Source organism: Cyanistes caeruleus, chromosome 7, assembly GCF_971803275.1.
Source record: "Cyanistes caeruleus chromosome 7, bCyaCae1.hap1.1, whole genome shotgun sequence".
NCBI lineage: Eukaryota > Metazoa > Chordata > Aves > Passeriformes > Paridae > Cyanistes > Cyanistes caeruleus.
In genome coordinates, this window is record NC_141707.1 from 7,956,488 (window position 1) to 7,980,453 (window position 23,966).

Here is a 23,966-nt window from a genome sequence, read left to right on the forward strand (position 1 = left end):
AAGGTTTCAATACTGCTGATTTTGGGGACCTCAAATCCTAACTCTAAATGGCTGGTACGTGTTTTCAGAAAAGTACCCCTTACACATCACACTTTTGTGCTGCAGCACAGGAGTCACCCCAATATAATTTACTTTTTTTGTCAGTTGGTAAATTAGGTTAGGTTTTCACAGTGCTTAATTCCATTTTCACTCATTTGAAATCATGGTGACCCAGCATTAATCACTGAGGAGAGCTGTGCACACTACAGCACCCACAGTTGCATTCAGCTTTCACTCTACAAAACGAGAAACATTTTTACTAAGCCAAATGAGCAACGGTAATAGCAATCACATCTTCAAATTTATCTGATTTACCGATTCCACTGCAAAGCTAGGAGCAATCTTTTCATTTAGCTCAGTTAGTTTGTCAGAAAAAAGCTTCCTATCCTCTGTTGCCATGATGGATTCCACTGAGGTACCAAGGACCTTCACACCATACTGCTGCAGTACTCCTTGCTTGAAGAGCTCCACTCCTGCAGAGGACACAAAGACACACTTCTGAGGATTGATGGAAGATGAAGAATCATAGAATTAGAGAAGGACAGAATGGTTTGAGTTGGAAGAAACCATAAAGCCCATCTCATTCCAACCCCTTGCCATGTGCAGGGACACCTTCCACTGTCCCAGGTTGCTCCAAGCCCCATCCAGCCTGGCTTTGGACACTTCCAGGGATGAGGCAGCCACAGCTTCTCTGGGCAACCTGTGCCAGGGCCTCACCACCCTCACAGGGAAGAATTTAGAGAATTTAGAACAGAGAAAGTATTCAAAATGTATCTGATTAGCTGACAAATTGTCTGGCCTCATCCACAGCTAATTTTATTGTTTTTGTCAGAACTCATAACCATAAGATGAAATTTTCAATCCTCAAATCTATGAAAGCTGGGATAATACTACAGTTACAGCTTGGCCATCATCTGCACCACAGAGCAAAGCAGCACAGATGAATATTGATGCAAGAAGTTACATGAAGGCAACTTTTCCTTTTGATCTCTGCCTCAAGGTGGTCAAGACACCCCAAATCCAACTATGATAAGTAAGATTTAAGATGAAAAGCAGGACATATTAATTACTTTGAAGTACCAAACCCAGCAATTAGATGTTAAGTTCACAGCTTAGGAATGATTCACTGCCCCATGGTTGGTATCTCTGCCTCTCTCCCTCAGTAACCTGACCCCCACCATGTGGGGCCTGGATGCCTGCACACATAAAATCTGCAGAACATGTGGCAGAATCAGAATCATCCAGGTTGGAAAGGACCTCAACAAGTCCAATGTCAACCTAGCAGCACATTAAATCATGTCCCCAAGTGCCACAACCACCTTCTGAGCGCTTCCAGACTGTTCCAATGCCTGACCACCCTTTCAGTGAAGACATTTTTCCCAATATTCAATCTAAACCTCCCCTGCTGCAACTGGAGGTCATTCCCTCTGGTCCTGTCCCTTATTCCTTCACTTGTTGCCTGGTAAAAGCCATGATTTGGCCTGCATGGGGTGCCATGGCACCTGTATCACGCTCACCACAGTTGAGAGCAGTCTGGCCACCCATGCCCAGAATTAATCCGTCGGGACGCTCTGCCTTGATGACCTCAAGGACAAACTGGGGAGTGATGGGGAGGAAGTAGACAGCATCAGCCTGCTTTAAGCCAGTCTCATTGGTCTGCACTGAAGCAATGTTGGGATTCATGAGGACAATTTTCACATTTTCTTCCTGAAAAATTGAAATCTGTGTTAAAAATAGGCACATGTGGGAAAAGAGGCTGACAACAGCAGCGGCACCAGCAAGAAGAGATGGGGTTCATCCAGAAGTTACCAGCAGCAGAATTTTAAAAATTATCTACTGTCCTATAAGAGACTTCTGGTTTGAAGACTGAACTGATGCCAATTCTTTGCTTTTGTGCCTGTGAATCTCGAGGGAATGGAGATTGCCACAGAAATTTGATTGAAATTGTTTAATACATTTAGGAGTCACATAGACTGGTACAAACTCCAGCACACTCATGTCTGTCTTCCTCTGGAAGTCAGATTAAAGGTGCCAAAGAAAAAAATGTAATCAAAAGCTAATCTTTTCTTGCCAAGCAGTAGGTCTCTGAAGTTTTCAGATTTTTGTACCTAATAGTAACAGAAATACATTCTTTTTCTTTGACTTTTCATAAAAATACCTCATTGGTTTTTGTATTATCAGTTTAAAAATCTCATAACTTTTATTTTTTTATTTGATATTGTGCATATTAAAAGAGAAACTCTGCCCTTCTATGCAAGATGAAGTTTAGCCAAAATTTTACCCTGCTCTTTCTCTGCCACAGATGAGAATCTGAGTGACAATAAAGTTTATCTGTTTCCTGCTAGAACAGCCTTGCTGCTCTTTAGCTACGGACAGAAATGCACTCCTTTGCTCATTAATAGAAAATTCTGAGTCAGACCTGGGCAGATCAATCCTCCTCACTCTTTAAATATTAGCATGGAATGAGGAAACCAACCAAGTTTTGCTAAAAATTAAGAGTGTGACCAAGCTTAAAAAAAAAACCTGCTTCAACCACATGCAGTAGACATGCAAATACAGAAAATTGTTCTACTGCTCTGTTGAAAAGGTGGACTGAAAAGTGTAAAGGCTGTGGCCTCATTTTTACAGGAACTCATTCTAATGTCCATCAACTTCATGTAAGGCTAAAAAATACAAACAAAAAGCATTTGCAAAAAAAAATGCTAGTTATAGATGCAAGTTATATTTAAAAAATATTTTCTATATGGAAGTTGTTAAAAGGTTAGAAAATTATGATTCCCATTGAAAAGAGGAGCATTAACAATATTTTAAAAATATTATAAAAAAACAGACTGGAGAAAATGTTATGGAAGTGTTGCTGGGATCAGTAGAGAAAGTGTTATTTTCCCTCAGTTCATAAATAGCATGAAAATGCCATAGGATATTTCTGTGTTTGTTTAAAATTTGTGATTGTTTGTCTCACTGCTTTGGGGGAACAAAGAAATAGCTCACCTGGAGCAGTGGGATTCTCACTCAGAGCTCCCAGTCTTCAGGTGTTAGATAACATTTCCTCTCCTTCCTTTGCTAACTTAAAACACTGCCTTAAAGACTGACTGTAAATTTCTGCTGACCTTTTTTCCTTGGGAAAAGTTGGATTTTTTTTTTTTTCACTGAAGCACATACTCCTTGGAAATGCTTGGAACAGGGGAGGAAAAGAAGACAAAATCCATATGGAAAATATTTTGGATTTAGACAAATGATCCTTAACTAGGTAGATGGAAAAGATCAAAACATTCTTCTCTAATAAATGTATTCAGAAATTCATGGCTACAATTCTGTTGAAACAAATGGTGGAAGGAAAAGTTTATCCCTTTTCCACAAGCTGGACTATCTGCACATCTCAGCTCCTTCTTCCCTGCTTATTTAGGACAAGGTATTCTTAAAGACCAGCTAGCAGTGATGATGAGGATAATTAATGAGAGAATTAATGCTCTCTGTGCTGAGAGACATGTTTCATTAATATCACATCATTCTGGTCCAGTTGCTTGGCATGTTGGACTTGCTCTTGCAACCCTTTCCTACAACTTCTGCCTTTTTTAGTTTTTTAGAAACATACAGAACTCTGTGTAATGGCCACCCATCCTGATGGAGACGTTCGTTACAACTTAATTAACGAAAGCAATGAATTAGTAATACTCCAGGAAGGCTCCACTTCTCTTTTTGTGTCATATCCACCTGTATCCAGCTGAGTTGGGGTAATCCCCACAGAAAGTTATCCAGATTTTCCAGGTGACCACAAGCAGACACAGCAGAAAGGATCAGAACATCGGCATTGAGAACCAGTGTTGATTCATAACAAAAAATAAAACAAAATTCTTCCACAATCCCAAGATGAGTTTAAAGGACAAAAGAGGGAAAAAAGAAAAAAAAAGGAGATAGCTCCTTTCCAAATGGGTGATTATTGACACTCCCCAGCCCTGGAATCCTCCACTCCTGGTTTGTACTCATCTCTTGATGATGTGTTGAACTAGCAGCCAGCAGCAGCAGTACAGCACACAAACAACACACATGCAGTACAGGATGTGCTGCAGCATGGGGATAAACCAGAGCACCCCAGATTATATCCAAAATTACTAAAATTGATTTTCACTCCAGGGCCAGAGCAGGAATAGAATGTTCATGACATCAGGACAGCCTCAGAACCACCCATAGCCATCACCTCTTATGAAGGCAGCTGCTGCTTCTGCCTTGACTCTGTCAGGGCTCTGCAAGCTCCCTCTTCTTTCTTCACATGAGGTTAGACATGAACTCAGGGCCCAGGTGACTCTTACATTACCAGTAATAACCCTGTCACAGGACATTCTACCCTTCTACACCTTCTCCCAGCATGAACTTCTGCCTTAATAACCCTTCTAGGACCTGTTCTGGAAGCAAAACTTACATCTATGACCTTTAAAAAGTTCATCCCATTTAAAATAAATACCATTTAGCAATCCTGCCATGATGAGGGGCTCCTCTGTATAGCAGTAGCCAACTGTTCAGCTGTTATTTGTAGTCTACCTTGCAGTGTTGACATACCACAAAAGCTCCAGGTTTTCAGCTTAGGTACACCTGACCATATTCCTCCTCCTCCATTTCCATCCAGTTTAACAGGTATAACAAATATCACAAATAACACATCACAAAGAGCAAACTGCTTGAAGGCTGTGATGGAAACCCCAACAACATCTCTCTTTGGAAGATAATTCTCAGTGGCTAACTCACATCAGTCAACTAGCAAGCTCAACAACCAAAATTGCTAATTTTTCCTGCAGCCATTTATCCTCACCAGCTTCCCTGCCCTCAGAGGATTAGCTGTGAGAAGGGAAAGATGAGGTTAGTATTTTCACAGTGTCTCCTCACCTTCAAGGCTTTCACAGCCTGGGATCCAGAGTAATCAAATTCCCCTGCCTGACCGATTGTCAGACCCCCAGATCCTAGGATGAGAACTTTGGAGACCTGCAAGTGTCAAATGGCATGAAAACAATCAGTCCCAGGGTAGTGGATGTTGAAAGGAACAGAAGCCATGCAGTCTTAAGTTACAGAACATAAGTTTTCGAAACAGAAGAAGTTACTTTCAAAATCACCTCAGTTTTACTTCTTATCTTATATAATTGGTATATAATAAGTATATAATTCCAGTATGTACTGGAATTCTCCCATATATCTCCATTTAGAGAAACATGTGACTCGTGGATAGGGCACAAAATAAACATGTTAATTGTATCATGTGCTTATAGACAACCATGCCTCACTTTGGCTGCCCACAAAATCTCTAAGACAGCAAAACTCTATGAAATTCAGCTCACATTAGGAATTTCAGGTTTATTTGCTAAGCAACCGAGCACCAACATTACACTGCTGGCACAAAATCTCATGGCCAGATTATCCCAGGGCACCTCATTGTACTACTCTGAGAGTACCTTTCTCAGGAGAGAAAGAAAATACAAAGAAATACAAAGAAAATACATGAAACATCAGAACTTAAAACTCTTTCAAAGAAAACAGAGATGACTGTGAGATAAGCAGCTGTCAGGACTTTTATAAGAGAAGCCTCCTTTGACTTCCAAGTGCAATTTCGTGCCGTGGGTTCAGTAGGAATTAAGTAGCTCCAGCCTCACTGACAGGCATGAAAATATCTGTACACTGACCTCCACTCTAGAAGCTGTCACTCCAGCCTTGGGAAGGACCAAGGGAACGGTGGTGCCCTTCCCTCTCTTAACCAGGGAAATAAATGAATCAAAGAGGAACTAGGAAAAACAAACACATGTATTTACTGCCAAAGTTGGACTAAATAGATACGAAGCAAAGGAGGAAAAAGCAGGCCATTGGTGAACTCATGCAATGGGCTCTAGCTCTGCTGCTTTCAGCAGGCAGGTTTACACCTCCTCAGAAGAGGAGATCATTATTTGAAATTTACACAACAGCTTTGACATATCTGACAAAGCTGCATTCAAGAAAGTGAGGTCATAATCAGGAAGAAAACACCCATCAATCACGTCTGTGTGCTCTGTTTCTGTGCGCAAGGAGTGAACGTGCATCACAAGCTAAAACACAGAAGAGCATACACCAAACCGGCTCAGGGAACCATCTGGAACGGTGCCTACTGCAGAGCAGGGCTCTCAGCAGGGCTGGTTAAACAGGAATTGAGCAAAATCAGTGCTGTCCATCCAGAGGAGGTCCCAGACTGTCAGATGAGTGCTCTCCAGCCAGGCAGGCAGCAGGACCCTCGCTGGAACCAGGCAGCTCCAGGCACCCCACACCTGCCAGGATTCTGACACACAGCCCCTGGGTGCTGGGAATTACCTGTGGAAGGGGCATGGATGGGTCCTGCAAGCCCAGCAGGATATGTTATCAAACCATCCCAGCAGTGGGAGGGCACAGACTCGGAAAAGACACACAGCTGAGTTTTTTCAGCTCTCTGATACACACCAGTCAATCAGATTGCTATCAAAGTTCCCGATATCAAGAGATTTGCTTGCAGATTTAATCAACATCATCAAATTAAGATTAAAATAAGCATTTCTAGGTATTCTTCCATCTTGGTCTCTCAGGAAATGCTAAATAGTTTATTTATGTTCAGACATGCTTCCTCTGCCTTCCACATCCCCTGATGCTGCTTAGTCATATTCTGTGACTACGCAACCAGTGGTTACTGAATTTGTGTGAAGTCACAGATGGGGGATTAAAATTTCATTTCACTTAGGAGAACCAGAATGAGGAAGTATGAATCCATTTACATAACTCTACAGTAATTATAAAATTTGAAAGTGGAACTAAAGTGTATTAGAAAGTTAATGATTTTATTACAAAGCATCTGGCTAGTATTTTTTACCGTTAAGATAAAATTCTATTCCTCTTGCAGTCTCTTTTGCAAGAGATTTGAGCCTGATCCTGCAAGGGCTTAAGCACCTTAGTAACTTCCAACACATGGATAATCCCATCAGGACTCAGTACATACCCACCAAATGAATGGAATCACTGATCCAAAGCACCAAGTAGTCCATAGACCTCTTGCTGCTGATTGTAATTAGCTCCAGATCACAGACACTGTGCATGGCTTTGCTAGGATCCTGACACTTCCAGACCCAACATTTAGGACCATCACCAACTGGTACACCAGCAGGTAAACATCTGAAAGCCAGCCCAGAGCAGCCCCCATACATTACCTCCGTGTCCCTGGGCCCGGGGTTTGCCTCTGGATAGAACTGCACGGTGAAAATCGATCTGCTCTCATGCATAATTCCCTGCAGGAACAGAAGCAACTCTCTTAGACACCTCCTGACAAGCAAGTGAGCAGAAAGCTACACCTCGTCCCTGTAAGCACTGAGGGCCAAAGGATTGATGTGTTTGACACATCATTTCATTCCCAGTCTCCTGCTCTGCTGTTAACCCTCCAGGGGCTGTCCAGGGGCACGGTGCAGACACAGCTTCCACTGCAACACCAAACACCGAGAAGCTGCAAGCATCTGGCAGAGCAGCTACACAGGGCTCCCTGCAGGGCCTCTCCTGGGACTGGGCAGAGAAGGAAAACATACCTGGAAAGAAAGATCACCTGGGGACAAGGCTGTTAGGGAATGAATGGTTTAACCCTGCCAAGCTGATTGGTTCTGCCATAATAAAAATGGATTTTTGTCACACTCTTGATTTCCATAATTGACTTTAAGTGCTGACACAGGGCCTTGATCTCTGCCTTGGGTTGGGCAGAGTGATGAAGGGGACCGCTGCTGTGGACAAACAACAGCTATGAAGGGTCTAAATGGAGTTTGGAGACTGTGTTTGTGGTTTCAGTTGGAGCCAGGAAAAAATGATTTCTCATTTGAGCGCCCTGATAGCACCAAGAAGCATGGTCCACTGGGAGGCTACCCCATGGTCACTGCTCGTGGTCCACAACTCCAGATGGGGGTAGAGAAGTTCCTCAAGAGGAAATTCAAGGAAAAGTAGTCCTGATACAACCTGCTTCCCTTAGAAATGGACAAAGGAGCCCAAACAGTCTCAGGTGGAGCCACAGTGCCATCCAGAGCTTCAGGGTGGCATGTCAGGATAGGGCAGGGATGAGAGATGAGCTACTGACCACAACATTATGGCATGAATTTCTGCTCTCAGAGTAAAGAATTCCACTAGTCTGCCACATTTTCCCTGAATGCTCACGTTCCCTGTAGTTAAATACAAATATCTTTTTAAAACCTTCACTCCACGCCTCTTTAGTATTTGGAAGCCTGTGCTGGCCCTGTCCAACTGTGATGGGTCAGGTCACAAGAAATGCTTTTCCTTTTTCAAGCAGAGGAATGCAGCAGACTGCACACACCAGACTGACCCTGTTTGTGTGTGCTAAACCAACACAATCCCTGTCCCTCTCCACCCACCAAGCTTTAGGAGACTGTTTCTGCTTTGGGGGCTCACAGAGATGATTTTTTTAGCTCAACTCCATTCTTCTAGATCCAGAAGACTCATGTCCAACCTTATCACCTTTGTCTCCAAATTCCAGCTAAAGCAAACATAAAAAGCCCTGGGAATGGACTGGTTTAGTTTGTCAACACAGTGTAAATAAATGCATTTCAAAAATTGAGCAGAACAGACGTCGTTTTTTTTGTATCAATGTTTTGTTTGGTAAAATTTGTCTATGTTTAGATACCCTTCTGTGTTTAGATATCCTTCCACAAGGATAAAGAAAACACCAAATGACAAACCAAACTTACTCTAAAATCATCAGATGGGTAGCTCAGAACATCACTGTGCAACCTGCCAGACTCTATATTGGGCATTCATACAAAACAAGAGAAAGAGGCATGTTTCCATAAGGGAAACTGCTTTTGAAAATACCTTCTTTTCATTGATTTCCTGAAAATTAACAAGATTTCACCAACTTGCATGACATTGGACATCATGGGAAAGATTTGATGTGGGAAGTTAGAAGCCTGAGATCTCAAACACGGATGTCACTTGACATTGGATTCTTTCTTAGATCATGTAAGCTATTCTCTAGGGGAAGCCCCTCTTCCTCACAACTTTAGTTGTTGGAATTATATTTATAATTATAATAACAGACCAAATTAGATGGTAATGATGTCCTGGACAACATTTCTGTGCTGGACAACACAGAACCAACACAACAAACTGGTGACACAGGCTTGCCCTGCTGTGGCACAAACCCTAAGAGAATGGTAGCTAAATGAGCAACACCAACAGTAGGGAAATCATGGAAATTAATAAGGGAAATGATAAAATCACTGTTGCAATTTGGGCTGGTACAGTGGGGAACCCATCTTACCCTGGCTGTAAAGCAGGGCTCCAAGGAAATCAGCAGATGGTCAAATCAACAAATTTAGCCTTGCTAAGGTGAGAGCAGGCTTACAGGAGGTGAAATAAAGCTTCCAGGAGGTGAAAGAGAGGCTCACCTCGTTGGTTTGGTCGTTGGCATTGACAAACAGAGGCTTCCAGCCAGGAGGGAGGGCAGAGCTGTCGATGGCATAGCCGTGGTTCTGAGCAGTGATGACAGCCTGTCCAGTCACTGCATTCAGGACAGGCTGGTTCTGGCCTCTGGAAGAAAGAGGGATCAGAGGACAGAAGTGCCAAATGTGTTCAAGTGCCACAATTAGGGGGAGCTGATAACTGTGGTAACTGTGATAATTATACATAGCAGCTCAATAGCAGCAGTGAAATACTGGCAGCCAGTTTCAGAGTGATAAATCCTAGGAGAAACTTTGTTATTCTTCAGCTTGATAGGGATAAATTACATAAATACTTTTAAAAAAACACTCAAAAATAGTAGAGCATGACATGATGGTTTAAATTAAGGGCCAAGAGAATGGCTGGGATGAAGGAGCAAGGTTTCTGAGATGCCAGCTGCAGAGCACTGCTGTTCCATAGCCCTTTCCAGTGCTGAGCTGCTCTGTCTGGGAAGAAGATGCTGCACCTGTTGGCCATCTGCATCTTGTAGGAAGTAGCTCCAGCTGCTATTCCAGTGATTAGATGCCCCATGCTGATTCCAAACAGGGGCTCTGGGCGGTCACTCTCCAGGACCTAAAAAGAAAAGGTTTTCAACAGATTTTGGAGTGTCTCTGTCCAGCAATTCCAGCATAAAACATGCTAATTCCCTCACAGACTTGGGGGAAAAGCTGAATGCCAGAGTGGTAACAGCCTGTGAAGGAAAGTTTCCTCCTTTCCTCTGGCTCAGAGAAAACCTCAGAGCACAGTTTGGTGTCAGACAACTCACTCAGGGAATAAGCAATGGCACTGTATTACAGCCATTTATTTAGTGTGGGACATTATTCCAGGTGGGAGCTCTGAAATGAGTGCTGGTTTATTCCTAAGGTCACAGAGGACCTGAAAGAGCACAGGGTACTTCAAGGCACTGCTGTGGTGTGGTCGTCACGTTTGCCATGTATTGTTCACCAAGGTCTATAAAGCCTTGTTGTAACTATTGGGCTGGAGACAAATCCCACTGGACCAACATGAGGAATATTCCAGGCAGCTGAAATGTCTGAACAATGTTTGGCCCATAACAGGTAAGTACAACCAAGTGCTACTTCAAGCACTTTAAAAAAAGGCAAATTAAAAAGTACAATCAGCCTGTAGGTATTGCACTGTACCTTCCTGACATTCTGAATCACTTCCTGGGCCTTCATGGGATCCCCTGGACCTCCAGAAATTATGAGTCCATCATAATCCATGCCAGTGAAATCATGGTCCCATGGAACCAGGTGCACTTCTGCACCTCGCTAAAACAATAAAACAAACAAAAAAAATAGAATAAGGGAATAAGAAATGAAGGGAGGAGGGAAACAAATTAAATTCTGTGAGGAGGAGGCTCTTCCTACGGTCTCATGTCCTAGAGCTTGAGTTTGTATTTCAGTCTTCAGTTATCTCCTTTGCCCGTGATGCAACTTCTCTCCACTGTCTGACCACATTAATTTCACAAAACTGGTAGACCTGGCCCCTTTGAGCCACCTCAGTGTTTGTCAGGTTACTCAGAAATTCACTGATGAGATCAAAACTTACTGATGGAAAGCAAAATAAGTGTGTAAGCACCCATGGAATTTGTGTTCACTTGTACACAGTGCATTCTAAATTGCTAAATTAGGGCTTCACAGCCTCGTCCTGTGACATGCTAGAAGCAGTCCTACTCATCAAAACCGAGACAAACCTCTACATTTAATTAAAGAATTGGATCAGGGAAATCCCATGCATCTAGAGAATAGGAGGGCATTGCCTTCTGTCCTCCTGTGCGGCTAAAGAAGCACGGACTGCTACATCACTGTGCTAAAAACAGGAAAAGCTTTTCACAGAACTCCAGAATCAAAGAATTACTTGGGATTCATGAGCCTCATGATGTCATCAGATCCAATTCCTGCACAAAACAGGGGTAATTTCCACTTTGAGGCAGGTTGCTGAGGGCCTGGGGATCCTGTGTTTTTTAACATGATGAACATTCCACGAGTACTTTGGGCCTGTTTCAACCACTCACCACCATCACTGCATTATTTTCCCCCCTCTTTATTTATTTTTAACAATGAAGGGTTGACCTTCCTTCATTGCTCTTTAGAGAAGTTGTGCCTCATTTTTTTTTTTTTTTGGAAAACTCATCTTTTGGGGTTCTTCCCATGGCAGAGAGGCTGCTGTACAGGTCCTTCCTCCTCCTTATCCCCTCAATACACTGTACCAAGTGCAGAAAACACCTGCCAGGGCATAAAGAGTTGTTCCTCACTTCAGGAGGGCAGCTAACTTTAAAATGCACGTGCCCAGGTGGAAGGAAGGCTGGTGAGTGCAGGTGAGGCTCTTGGCAAAGCAAAACAAGTGCCAAGGGACATCAAGAACTGACCTACCTTCACTAGCAGACGGATAACGTTGCTCTTCAAGCCACAGTCAACAGCTACAACTTTAATTGGATTCCCTCTGCCATAAACCTTGACTTCCTAGAAAAAGACAGAGCATGTTGTAAATGACCCATCACACCCTGTCCCCAAAAAAACAGAGAAAATGGGTAGCAGAATAACTTTTCACCAGTGTGCAGCAACAGGTAGTTGACAATCAATTTATGTGGAAATCTCCAGGAATACTGCAGACATTAGTGCTTCCTTCATCTTTCTGTGAAAGTAGAAGTTATAATGCTGTTTTATACACTGTTGATTACAGCAGTAATGCAATCACTCGTTTCCAGAGCTAATGACAACCTTTTTGCCTGTGTGTTACCTCATCAGCAGTGAAGCAAAGAGACAGTTCTCACAGATTATTGCAGCCCAAAAGAAACTGGCCAGGTACCCAGTGAGAGAGCAGCTGAAGTGCAGTCATCCTGAAAAGCAGAGCACAGCTGGGGACAGCTGTGAGGGACCTTCTGGGCTGTGTTTGCATGGACCTGCCAGCTTTATCTCACAACTTCTCCTCTTCCAGCTGCTGTTCCTTAACGCATTCCACAAAATAAATTGTCACCAGTCCCAAATCTGGACCATCATGCTTTGTACACCCAGTTTTCTACTGGTCACAGCCAGAATGGCAGGAAGTGAAGTCAAACCACTGTGTGTTATATGGCCTTGATTCTATGCCATTGCAGCCTTGCTGTCAGACAGCTCTAGCACTGATGTAAGGTTATTTATGGACAGCTTCCTTCTGAAGTTTGCTGAATTTTAGGTAGCAGTTATTGATGTTATTGATGTTATTCATCAATGAGCACATAAGGCTGCCTTCTTCCTCCTAAAAAACAAACTCGGTGCTTACCTTCAGTTACACTCAGCTTCTGAAAGCTGATATTGACAAATGTATTTTGCCCAAAGTGGCTTTTCTCTTGTGCATCATGGAAAAAAGAAGAATGTTTTTTCCTTCTATTTTTTTTTTCCTCTCTTTTAAGACTAAGTAACTCCCTTTTAATCAGCTTCCCTGGCTGATTAAAATATTTCACATCTGGGCCTCCTTATGAAAAGATACTAAAAATCATGTTCAGTATGGCTGGTGAGAGGTGACAAACTGAAGTTTTTAAAAGGCCAGCCAGAAGGAAAGACATCCCCTCAGCAGATAATTCATGATGAAGTTTGTTAGCAGAATATTGCAACCCCTCCCCGTGTGTTACCCTAACTCTGTTCTTCTTTGAACTTTTACCTTTGCAGAGATTGAAATGCAGAGGTTTCTAGTGATGCCTTAGGATTTAGTTTTTATATTTCTCAGATCCTGTACTCCTTTAGTGTGTAACTCTAAAACTCCATACACACAGCTACTGTTCTCCTGTTTTATTCAGACAAAACAATTCCTCTCTAGGCCTGAAATTCAAGGACACCTGACTGTATCAGGCCTCAAAAAGTACAAACAAGAGTGAGTTGCAGGGGAGATAACTTGGGGTGTACGACTTCATTAGCTGAAGCTGTAATTGGAGTATTAAACACGATATGTAAATGGAGAAAACTTATATCTGTATGAAAAACTCGTGACCATTGTCCATCTTGGGCAGCCTCTCGGAGGCTTCTGAGTGCTCAAGGTTTTCTATTTATAAATAATAATATTTATAAATATAAATATATAAATATTGAAGGTATTTCATAAATATCTGCTTTTATTCTCTTAATCTTGTCTAGCCTCTGCTCCAGATAGCCACTAGAATGTTCCAGGCATCTCTGGAATGCAAGAGGGTGTCCTCGAGTGTGAGGACAGCTCTGATCACCATCATCAGGAGAGATTTACTCCCATGTCAGGAGCAAGGGTGCAAGAGATGGAGTGTGAGGAGCACCTCTGCTCACTACAAGGCTCCAAGCTGCTGCACATGAATCACCAATGGTCCCTGCTCCATCTCTGAGGATGTGGCTCAGCCTGAGCCAGTGGTGTTACCAGTGTGTAACACACAAGAATGGAGATTTTTTTCCCTATGGGAACATATCTTGTAGTTCACATTACATAATCAGATGGCAAAGTATCCTCCAGCCCTTTTCAGAATGAGTAGAATCATACTGAACCTGGATCTTGTTAGATCATTTCAGGTTTCTGATAACAGACAATGATATCTCCACAGTGACTGGTGCACAAGTGGATTCAGGTTCCAACAGCCCAGAGTGGAACTGTAACACTGCACACGAATTTTATGGGTCTTCTACCTGCTGTCCTTCAAGATTCTGGGTGGTGGTTTCAAAAAACCCCAAGAACATTATGTTCTCACAGGAACTAGCTTATTGTCCTGAGTCAGACACCCTAAGAAAAACCCACTGTTCTTTTCAAAAGGGGGTTTTGAAGATCCCTCCATTCCTCACAATAGCCATACTTAAAAAAATAAGAAAATATTATGAAGCAAAGACCTCCTTCAAAGGTTCTCCTTAACTGTTCTCATGACCAGAGGGAGTTGTGGGGCAGCACTACTTCAAAGTGCTTTAATTAACCTTGCTTTCAAAACTCTTCCCACTCAAATTAATTAGCTATGATTTCCTTCAGCAGCAAGACTGATTTTAGATGTTGCTGTCTCCACAACCCACTTGTCACACTCTGTCCTGCAGAGATCTGACCTGTCCCCTGCATCTGGCCAAGAGTGTGTTTAGGCAGAAACTAGACTGAGAGCTGGATCAGAGAACTGTTAAAATACTGTTAAAATGCTATTAAAAAATAATGCCTTCTAAAGCCAGAGGATTTCCCTCACCTGTTCATGGGTGAACACAAAAAACTGTCCCAGTGTGAAAGGATTATGTGGGAGAGCTGCAAACCAGTGGTCAGGGAAAGTCAAAGCTCCTGTTGGCACTAGTGCTGAGAACAAAACCAGTGTGTGGGCCTGCATGTGTGGAGAGATGTGAGTGACCTTTTAGCTTGGACTGGTTAACTATCTCTCATCTGCTCTGCCACCCTGACAATCACACACACCAAAAAAAGAATCTCCAACAAGAGATTGTTGCAGTTTTCCATGTTCCTCGCCCTGGATAGGCAATCTTAGCAAGCACGCTCTATATCACTAGCATTTAATCAAGGTGGCAGGGGGTGGGTAGGATATAATAAAAAAAATCAATCACTCCTACAATAGATCAGCAGATTCTGGATCATACTGTATGCTGATTTACATGAAAATCACCATTTGGCAACAGATAGATTATCATGTCCACTAATTACCAACATTAAACAGCTTACCTCATTTACAGCTTTATATGTGATGTTGTTTTTTAAACCCATAAAAATGAAGTTATAAACATAACGAGCCCACCAAAGTGCTGTTAATCTCATTATATCTCCCTTTAAGAAGCTATTTTCAGCACCCTTGCAGTAATTCAGTCTCAGTAATTGCAGAGTTTAGCATCAGCAATCTTACCTGTTTCAGAAACACTGACTGGAAATGGCTCCACCTAGACCTAGATCACAACCTCAGTAAGAAATTGCCATCCTTCTGTGCAGCAACAAGGCCCTGACCCAAAGCACAGTGGAGGTGTTGGCATGAGCTGGGGATGAGATTTGCATGGCACCCCAGGATGCCACTTACTGCTGTAAATCCAAGCCTGCAGGGATTCAAAACCCCACACTTCAAACTCCCCCTTGCTCTCCCAGTCATTGTGCTCAGGATGCTGTTCACCCAGGCCATGAACACACTAGCTGGTGTGTGCAGAACAGCACACAAGCAGCTATTTGCAGAGCTCTTCTGGAGCCTCACAGACCTTGAAGGAGCTGCAAACACCATGGCAAGCATGGAATTTGCAAAAGGGACTCATACACTGGGTTCTCACTCCAGTCAATGGGATTAAGCATCCAGGGCACTCTTTATCCCCCAGTTAAATCTCCAAAGGGGCCACAATTTAAGACATTGGCACTGGTACAAGAATAGTTACCATTTTTAGTATGGGCCTGGTTTCCTACATCCCCATGATTTCTAATGTTCTTCTCAGCTTGCAGCTGAACAGGGCTTGCATGCCCAGCTAGCAGAGTAAAAACTTCACTGCTGGTCTGTTCAGATCTGTGACCATAGCAGCTAATTCCAGATATATTAGATGCAGGGGATTCCTAATTTGGTTCAGTTTTGACATCTGGAAGTCTCTTCTGGAACCACCCCAAGAAATTACGCCTGAACACAGATTATCAAATGGCATTGTGATGATTTCTGCATTTCTTTTAAGGAAAGCATTTCTTTTAAGGAAAGCATTTTAAGGAAACCATTCTTTTTATTAATTCTTTTTATGTTTGAGAACACCCACCATATACCAGGTCTAACTGTATCCCCAATACTTCTCTGTCTTTGTAACACACAATCCTCTGATCAGAGTGTGATTCAGACCACATTCAGCTCAGCACAAACCATTTTTATGTCCAACACTGCACCTGAGGAGCCATGGGGATATTGAGAAAACAGTCCATCAAAGGTCTAGAAAGGTGCATGGTTTAGAAAATGTCACCAAATTGTTTACTTAGAAAAACTGGTTGGTCCCCAGAGCAAATGAGGAGCAGCTACCTGGAGTGTACAGCCCTAAAACTACAGAAGAAATTCTCACCTTTGTTGAAACTTCTGCAATTAAGTTTTGCTTATTTGGGTCTGCAAACGCCACAGGTTGACCTTCAAATTCAATCTTCCCAAGCACCGTGCCCTGTGGAAACACACCAGAAAAAACAAAGCATGAGCAGAGAAGAAGCTGTGAAAACGAGGTGTTGACAGGCCCAGCAACTGGAATGTATCTTTAAATATGGGGTTCTTTGGCAGTTTATAACCATTTTTAGCGTTTTTAGAAGTTTATCAGCCTTCCTCAGTATGAAAAATCTGTTTAAACCCCTTCATTCAGGGGAGAGACATTATCAGCAATAATATTTGTTAATAAGCAGTCTGGCAAGCTGTGTTGTGACATTGGAATTGAGTTATCTTCCAAGAAGATCAGAATTCAGATCCCCACACAACTGTCCTGTAGATCTGGGAGTAATCCACAAAGCGGTTTGAAGATTTTTTTGGTTTTGGAAACCCACACTGTGAGGTTTTCAGCTGCCTCCTGTGGGTAGCTACGAGGCAGCAGAACTGGTGTGAGGCAAAGCTATGTAGGAAGCAGGTCAGCCCAGCTGTTTCCTGAATTAGCTGTTAAAAATAAAAAATCACCTCTAGCAAGCCCTGCTCTATATTGCTGTTACCACCTGTCAGAAGCCTAGGACACTCATGTTCTGCCAGCAGCATATCCTTCTTCTCACTGAAGTTCTCAGTGGAAAAAAAAAACCCTCCTTTGGCTTTGCCCCACTCCTGGAGTAAATGGGATTAACCTAGGGTTAAACCTCTTCTCAGCCTGGGAGCAGGGTATGCATTACAGAACTTTCCAGGGATGGAAGGGGAAAGTAAAAGAGAGGAAATCAATGTTTTGTGGTAAATTTATCACATCCCACTTTCACGATCAAACATGTTAAAACTCGGCTTGCTCTGTGGATATTACACCAGTATCCACACTGGGATTGCTCCTTGGATTTAGTGATTCTCCTTTGAGATTCTTCCCTGGCTTGCCATACCTGAAGTATCCTTGCCATTTCTCTGGGGCAAACAACCACCAATATCTTGCAGTGCCACACACACTAATGAGGGTAAGTTTTAAGGACAGATTTTTGTCCCTAACAGGGGCTGACATCCTCCTTGAGTAGCAGCTAACACCAAAAAGCTGCTCCAAGCTGCTTCATATGAGCTAGAACATAATCATCATCTTCAACAAGTCCTGGAAACGAGGATCCTGAGTGGTGCTTGAGAGCCTTGGCTCTGAGTGCCACCATGCAGTGAGTTCCATAAATGCTGATGACAAAGCTCTTCAAGCCCTCATTCTCAGCCAAATGGTGCCCTGCATTTACCTTTATTCCAGTTTAACAAGTCATTGCTTATTTCTGCAATTACCATGAGGAAGCCCTGTTCTCACCCCAATTTTTATAGAGACAGGGAGTGAAATACTAAGTAGTTTTTATCAGTCTGAGAAAACTGGGTGAAGAGCTGACATTATGCACTTTTTTAAAAGCCATACACCAACACCATTCTAAGTCATAATGGGACTCGCTACCATACACTGCTAAATTAGGACAAACACTGAAAGTATTAACTTTGGATAAAAGGAATGGTAATCTATTATGCCTTAAAAGCTATTTTTTATTGTACTAAATTGTACTTGTATGCTTTCTGTAAGAGCACAACAATGCCAAATATTCCTATAAGAATTCACTTCTACAAATATTCCTCTATTCAAGGTGGACCATTCCTGTTTTGTTCTGTGGAATGAAAGGGGGCACAGGGTTTGGCTGCAGATCACCTAAAGACCAGCTTCAAATAATCCATTAGAAAAGAAGAGCCTCCGAGGCAAATTTCCATTCAGGCTGGCTTTGATCACCGTTTCAGGCAGTGTGAAGTGTACCTTCACATTAACCTGCACTCCATAACGTGACCTTCACTCTACCCATGACCTTCAATTGTCAGCTCTCAGAAAACAGGGAAAAGTAATGACTGCTGAAAATAATAGCAGGTTTCAGCCAAAGAAAAGCTGGTTAGGAATTCATCTTAGATGACTGTAGGCATTCCTTTGTCTCAGAGGAGCAGGACAATTTCCACTGACCAAATGTGCCACTATCTGCAAAAGAATGTCCACAATATCTCACAGACTTGTTGCTCTCTGACTGCTTCTGGGTTAGAATGTGCTTGATACTACCACTTGTTGTGTCTGACACTGCATGAGGCCTTTCATTTACATCACCTTGTGCTGGCTCACTTATGAAGGACAGGAAACCCAGAGCAGAGCCAGGGAGAGAGGGCTCCGTGGGGTCACAGCATTGCCCAGCAGTACAGAAGCCTTTGGAGCTGAACAGCATCTGAAATCAAGGCAGCCCAGCAGTACCATTGCTACTCCAGGTTTGCTGAAGCTGGAGAGGGCCCAGCATTAGCAAGGTCAGTGCAACTGGATGAAGGGAAGCAGATCATACCTTGTCACGAATTAATTTGGACAGCATTCTGGTATCAATCCCATACAGCGCAGGCACCTGAAGAAAGCCCAAGGATAGGTTAGAGAACAAGCAGCTAAAAAAAATTGGAAAGAAGATGGCAGCCAGATCACTTTAATGAGAACATGCCACAGAATGATAGAAGGGTTTGGTTTGGCAGACACCTTAAAGCTGATCTTGTTCCAACCCCTGCCATGGACACCTTCCACTAGAGCAGGCTGCTCACAGCCTCATCCAGCCTGACCTTGTGTTGGGAGTACCAGGCTGCCTCACTGCAGCTCTTCCCTTCCCCTTATTCCCTCTCAGAAATAGCTGAGCTGTTCAAACCTAGTTTCTGCTCTAAAAGGCACAAAATGAAGAGCTCATCTCTCCATCCAGGTCAGTTCTCATTGTGTTGTTACATCTAGATTGCTCACCTGTTCTTCTTGCAACCACTCTCCCAGGCTCTTAGTAGCCTGCCAGTGGCTGTACTCATTGCTGTAATCCTGCACCAGTAAACCCGAAACCTGTAGAGAGAAGAAACATCATTTCACATATAGGTAAAACCTTACAAAAGAAAGGCTTTGTAAAATCATGGTTCAGGATAAGTGTAGCTAGCAGCTGGCCTGGGAAGCTGCCATGCAAAAACACCTTGAGAATGCAAAGTTCATTAACATAACAAACTATTCTTGGGGAGAAAAAGAAGTGCACCTGTAATAGCAAGGGATCTGTCCCATGAGAATCAGTAGAAAAGTATGTGAACATTGTCAGAGAGAAAAGTTTTGATTGATGTGTGCACTCACCATTACCAACCAGTGAACTGAGTTCCTGCCCAGCTGGAATGAAACACGGTGCCTTCTGATAACCACATAAATATAAACTGTGTGCAGTAAAGATGGGGCTGTGGTGGAAGGAGAAACAGGTGCCATTGTCCATCTCTACTATGACAGGACCACAGGACCACCTTTTTCCTTATCTGGTAGCTTCAATTTTCACTATTCATCCACCATAAACCATATCATGGACACATTTCAGGCTATCTCATGACTGTACCTGGGCATTATGACCAGGAAATCCATAGAAGAATGTGACTTGATAGCCAAAGCTGCAAATTGCACTGAGCTGACAAAACACTTCTTGTCAAAAGAAAGAAAATGGAAATTTGAGACAAAATTTATTTAGGTATTTTTTTAATAAAAAACTTTTCACTTTTAAGTAAGATTTCATTTCAAAAATCAGCTCCATTTTTTAATGGAGTTAGTGTATAAAACAGTCATTTCACCTCAGAACAGATGCTTCCACAAGGCACATGGCTTAGTACAGAAATCAAGATGGAGTATTTTTTGCCACCATTCCTCCAAAGGACATCATCCAGAAGAAGAAAAGGAAAGGATGAGCACCACTGATTCCTTCCATGAGGGAGCCAGTAAACTCTTACACACTCAGGCTGCTGGGCACAACCCTTTGATTCTGCTTCTCCCACTGTTACCTTGATCCCATCAGACTCCAGAAACCTCCTGAGGCCCATTTCATCCAAAGCAGCCGTGTCAGGCACTCCACCATTCCCAACTATGGGGTTAGCCAGGGTAAGAATCTGTCCTTTGTAGCTGGGATCTGTCAAGGCTTCCGTGTACCTAGGTGAACAAACAGTAGGAGAAAGGTACATTGGTCTGGAGTCAAAAGGAAAACAAAAGACCCAGTGAAAACAAGACAGATCTGAACTCCCATATGACAAAAGGACAGAAATGGCATTCATGTGAAGATATTATCAGGATAAAAGCAAACATATCTGTGAATATTCCCTGACTTTGCCATTTAATGTGGTTAAACATTTGACATGGAGAACAAGGAAAGACTTTGGCTTCTAATGCTTCATTTAGGAAAAGCACAGAAGCTACCAACAAACTCAGAGTCCTTTGATTTAACACGAGAAACAAGTACAGAGAGGGCAGGGAGATCTCAGCCCTGCACCCTCTGGTAACAGCTTGGCCTGGCCTCTCCTGGGCACTGCCCTCCATGAACTGTAAGAGGGCTTTTTCTGCCCTCTTCTTCCTCTCACTGGAAAAGAAGGCTCCAGCTGAACAGCCAGCAGACAACAGAGTTGTTAGCCCCAGCTTTGTCCCTTCCACACTCTGGATCTTGCACTTCTTGGGATCTTCAGGGCTGTAACTGCTCTTTTTATGGGGGAGGACATAGACAAGTCCTTGGGATTCCTAATCACTACTCTGGGTCCTTCTCTCCCACCTGCTCTGTCAACAAACCCTGCCATGGTCCCACTTCTGTAGCTTTTCCCAGCAGAGGCCTGGCAGTCTCCATGTTCCCCCACACAGAACATCCTTCATTTCACCTGACAAGGCTCCTCAGTGCTTGGAAGCTGGCTAGTGTGTCCCTGAAGAAGGCAAGATGAAGACAGTGCTCTGGGATTCAGCATTCCAGCCCTGGTCACTTGGCTCCAGAGCATGTCCTGTCATTAGCCCAGGCAAAAGCCTGGCAGTTTGTTAAGCACCTGCCTGAGTGCCCTTCTCAGCAAGGACAGAGCTAAAAGCACATGGGAACTTTCTTCTGCAGCAGAGGATCAAACCTAGGATTCCATGAAGTATCATCTCTGGGGCTGGTAGATCCAGTCTCACTTTCAACCACACCCAGGGGGACGGGGTAAATAGGGTCCATATGCTCCTATTCTTCAGCTTCAAATTAACAGTCCTTCACTTTCTCCCTTATATTGCACTATACTGTTGCAAATATCCCTTAAACAATTACTGCCTTTCAACCCAAAACCAGCTGCAATTTAGCTGAAGATGAAGCTACCCCCACAAATACTGAGCCAAATGCATAAAGACACTTCAGCGTGAATCTGCCCTATGCAAAACGTAATTTATTATTGTCATTATTGTTTAAATACTTAATTGGCAACTCCAGCCATCTACCAGATATCAGCAAGTCACAAGAGACATTTTTATGGAACACCAGACTTACTGCCAGAAGATTAATTGTCAAACATTGGGAAACTCTTCACAAAAGCAGGACTGGTTGCTGGCAGATACAGACAATGAAGCACACCAGCCAGCTCTGAGAAATGACATGTCCAATAAACAATGGCCAGGAAATATTTTCAGGTAAGCCACTCCTGATGTTCAAATCTGTATTTGCTGCTGCAGGTAACCAAGCACACAAGGTGCAGAGTGATCCCAAAACTGCAGCAGGCACCAGGCACACGGCACGTGTGTCTTCCAAAAGACTCCTTGCTGCCGACCAACCTGATGTAATTAACCTCTGCATGTCATTTTTAATTAGCAAACAAGGACAGAGAGCCACTCTGAGTGGAGTGTGCAGGCAGATCTTGGACAATGCCCTTTAAGCAGGAGCAATGCCGTGTGGAGCAGAGAGGAGCAGATGAAAACACCAACTCCAAATGTGCTGCAAGGTCTAATCCTAAGGGCTGTGCCTGCCCAAAGGTCTGTCTGATTTCAGTGAACTCCTGTCAACCCATTCCCTCTCTAGGATATCATGGGAAACACACACATTTATTAGAGGTAAACATCTTCATGGAGCTGTTTCAAACACAAGGCATTTTATGGGTTGTAACTCTTCTTCTTTCTTAATTGGAAATCTCTTTTTCTTCCTTTCCCAAACAGATGGCTGCAACTGCAAACAGTAGGTTTATTTTTTTTTCAGCAAATACTTCTGAAAAGTTCATCTTCATGCTTTTCTATCAAAAATTCAACATTTCACCCCCAAAAGAGTGCTCTCAGCCTTCTATTCCAGCGTAGCATGTCAACATTTCAGCAAGCTTCAGCTACTTCAAGCCTGAGAGCTGTATGCACATAAAGTGCCTTGCCTCCCATTTCTATACCATGGATCAGAACGTGGGAGCCCTGATGAGGAGGCAGGGTGCAGACAGCCTATTAATCACCCCAGGACAGAGCCCATGCTGACCCCTAGAAACACCCACTTCATAGCAAGCAGGTCTGAGGTGTATCAGCACCCCTGGCTCCCTGTCATGACAAACTGCTGTGTGCCCCAGCAGCCTGGGCATCTCCTTCACCCATAATCTCCTTGTCTCAGGGAGAAGGGAGAGCTGGCTTCCTCTGGATACCCAGATCTTGATTTCTGTGATCAGGAGGTACAGCTACAGGGTTCCTTTCAATGCACAGCAACCCCAGGACTGCTAGGAAATCTGCCACTTGTATGTTCTGCAACAACACTGCAAAATCTTGTCTTCCATTCCTCTGATTCAATCAAGGTCATGTTCTGTGTAGGGGGCTCTGAAGATACCACCTTACATTTTGAATTGTTTTCTCCATGCTCTCCAGCACAGAAGAGATCTCTGTCACAGCATCCTCTCCAAATGATTAGAAAATGAACAAACACAACTTCTACTGCCACAGTAACATGTGGAGAGGAAATTAATCCTTCAGGTCCTCCTTGACTTTTGTGATGTGCCAAGATTTATGGCCCATAATCTGTCAATGAGGAGCGAACTCTGGTGCCCTCCATCATTCTGATCTATATTAAACAGTGGCTTGTTGGCAGGTATATTAACACAGCCAGTAATTAGTGCTGTCAAAATGCTTAAATAATTGTCTCCTAATGCAAAACTCTGCAAACTGATTCCCCTCTGCAGCAATTTAACATTCTCACCAATGATACCATTTAAAAACTCATCCTGTGAGTACTGAGATCTCCGGAGGAGAGCAGAATTTGGGGAACACAGTGCAGGTGAGCAAAGACAGCTATGAATGACTGCAGAAGAAGCTCAAGCATCAACAACTGGAGAGATGTCTTATCTCCCCAAGGACATGCAGCTGTGCTTTCCAAAAGCCCCATTCCTCTGGCCACATTCCCTCTGCTCAAGCAGTCCAACAAAAGCACAGGCAGCATTTAAATGCCAACCTAAGTCAGCCACAGGCTTCTACCACTCAAGAGGACAGAGAATCATGCTAGGTTAGGCACGAATCTGATCCTGCCCTTTAGTTGGAAAAGGCACAGGATGCAAAACCATCCTTACCTGTGGTATCAGCCAACAAATTACATAAGAGATGGGTCAT

The 23,966-nt window shown here is 43.2% G+C and overlaps 1 protein-coding gene across 1 annotated transcript in view; it reads right to left on the reverse strand.

The window, feature by feature from the left end:
• Positions 1–23,966, reverse strand: part of CPS1 (carbamoyl-phosphate synthase 1) — an 88,387-nt gene that overhangs the window by 57,657 nt on the left and 6,764 nt on the right. Inside the window, 13 exon segments of the mRNA XM_023930633.2 lie at positions 355–512; positions 1,557–1,746; positions 4,921–5,016; positions 5,709–5,807; positions 7,227–7,304; positions 9,456–9,597; positions 9,974–10,080; positions 10,650–10,778; positions 11,883–11,972; positions 16,491–16,583; positions 18,922–18,978; positions 19,356–19,445; positions 20,408–20,552. Of these exon segments, the coding sequence (XP_023786401.2) occupies positions 355–512; positions 1,557–1,746; positions 4,921–5,016; positions 5,709–5,807; positions 7,227–7,304; positions 9,456–9,597; positions 9,974–10,080; positions 10,650–10,778; positions 11,883–11,972; positions 16,491–16,583; positions 18,922–18,978; positions 19,356–19,445; positions 20,408–20,552 (1,474 nt within the window).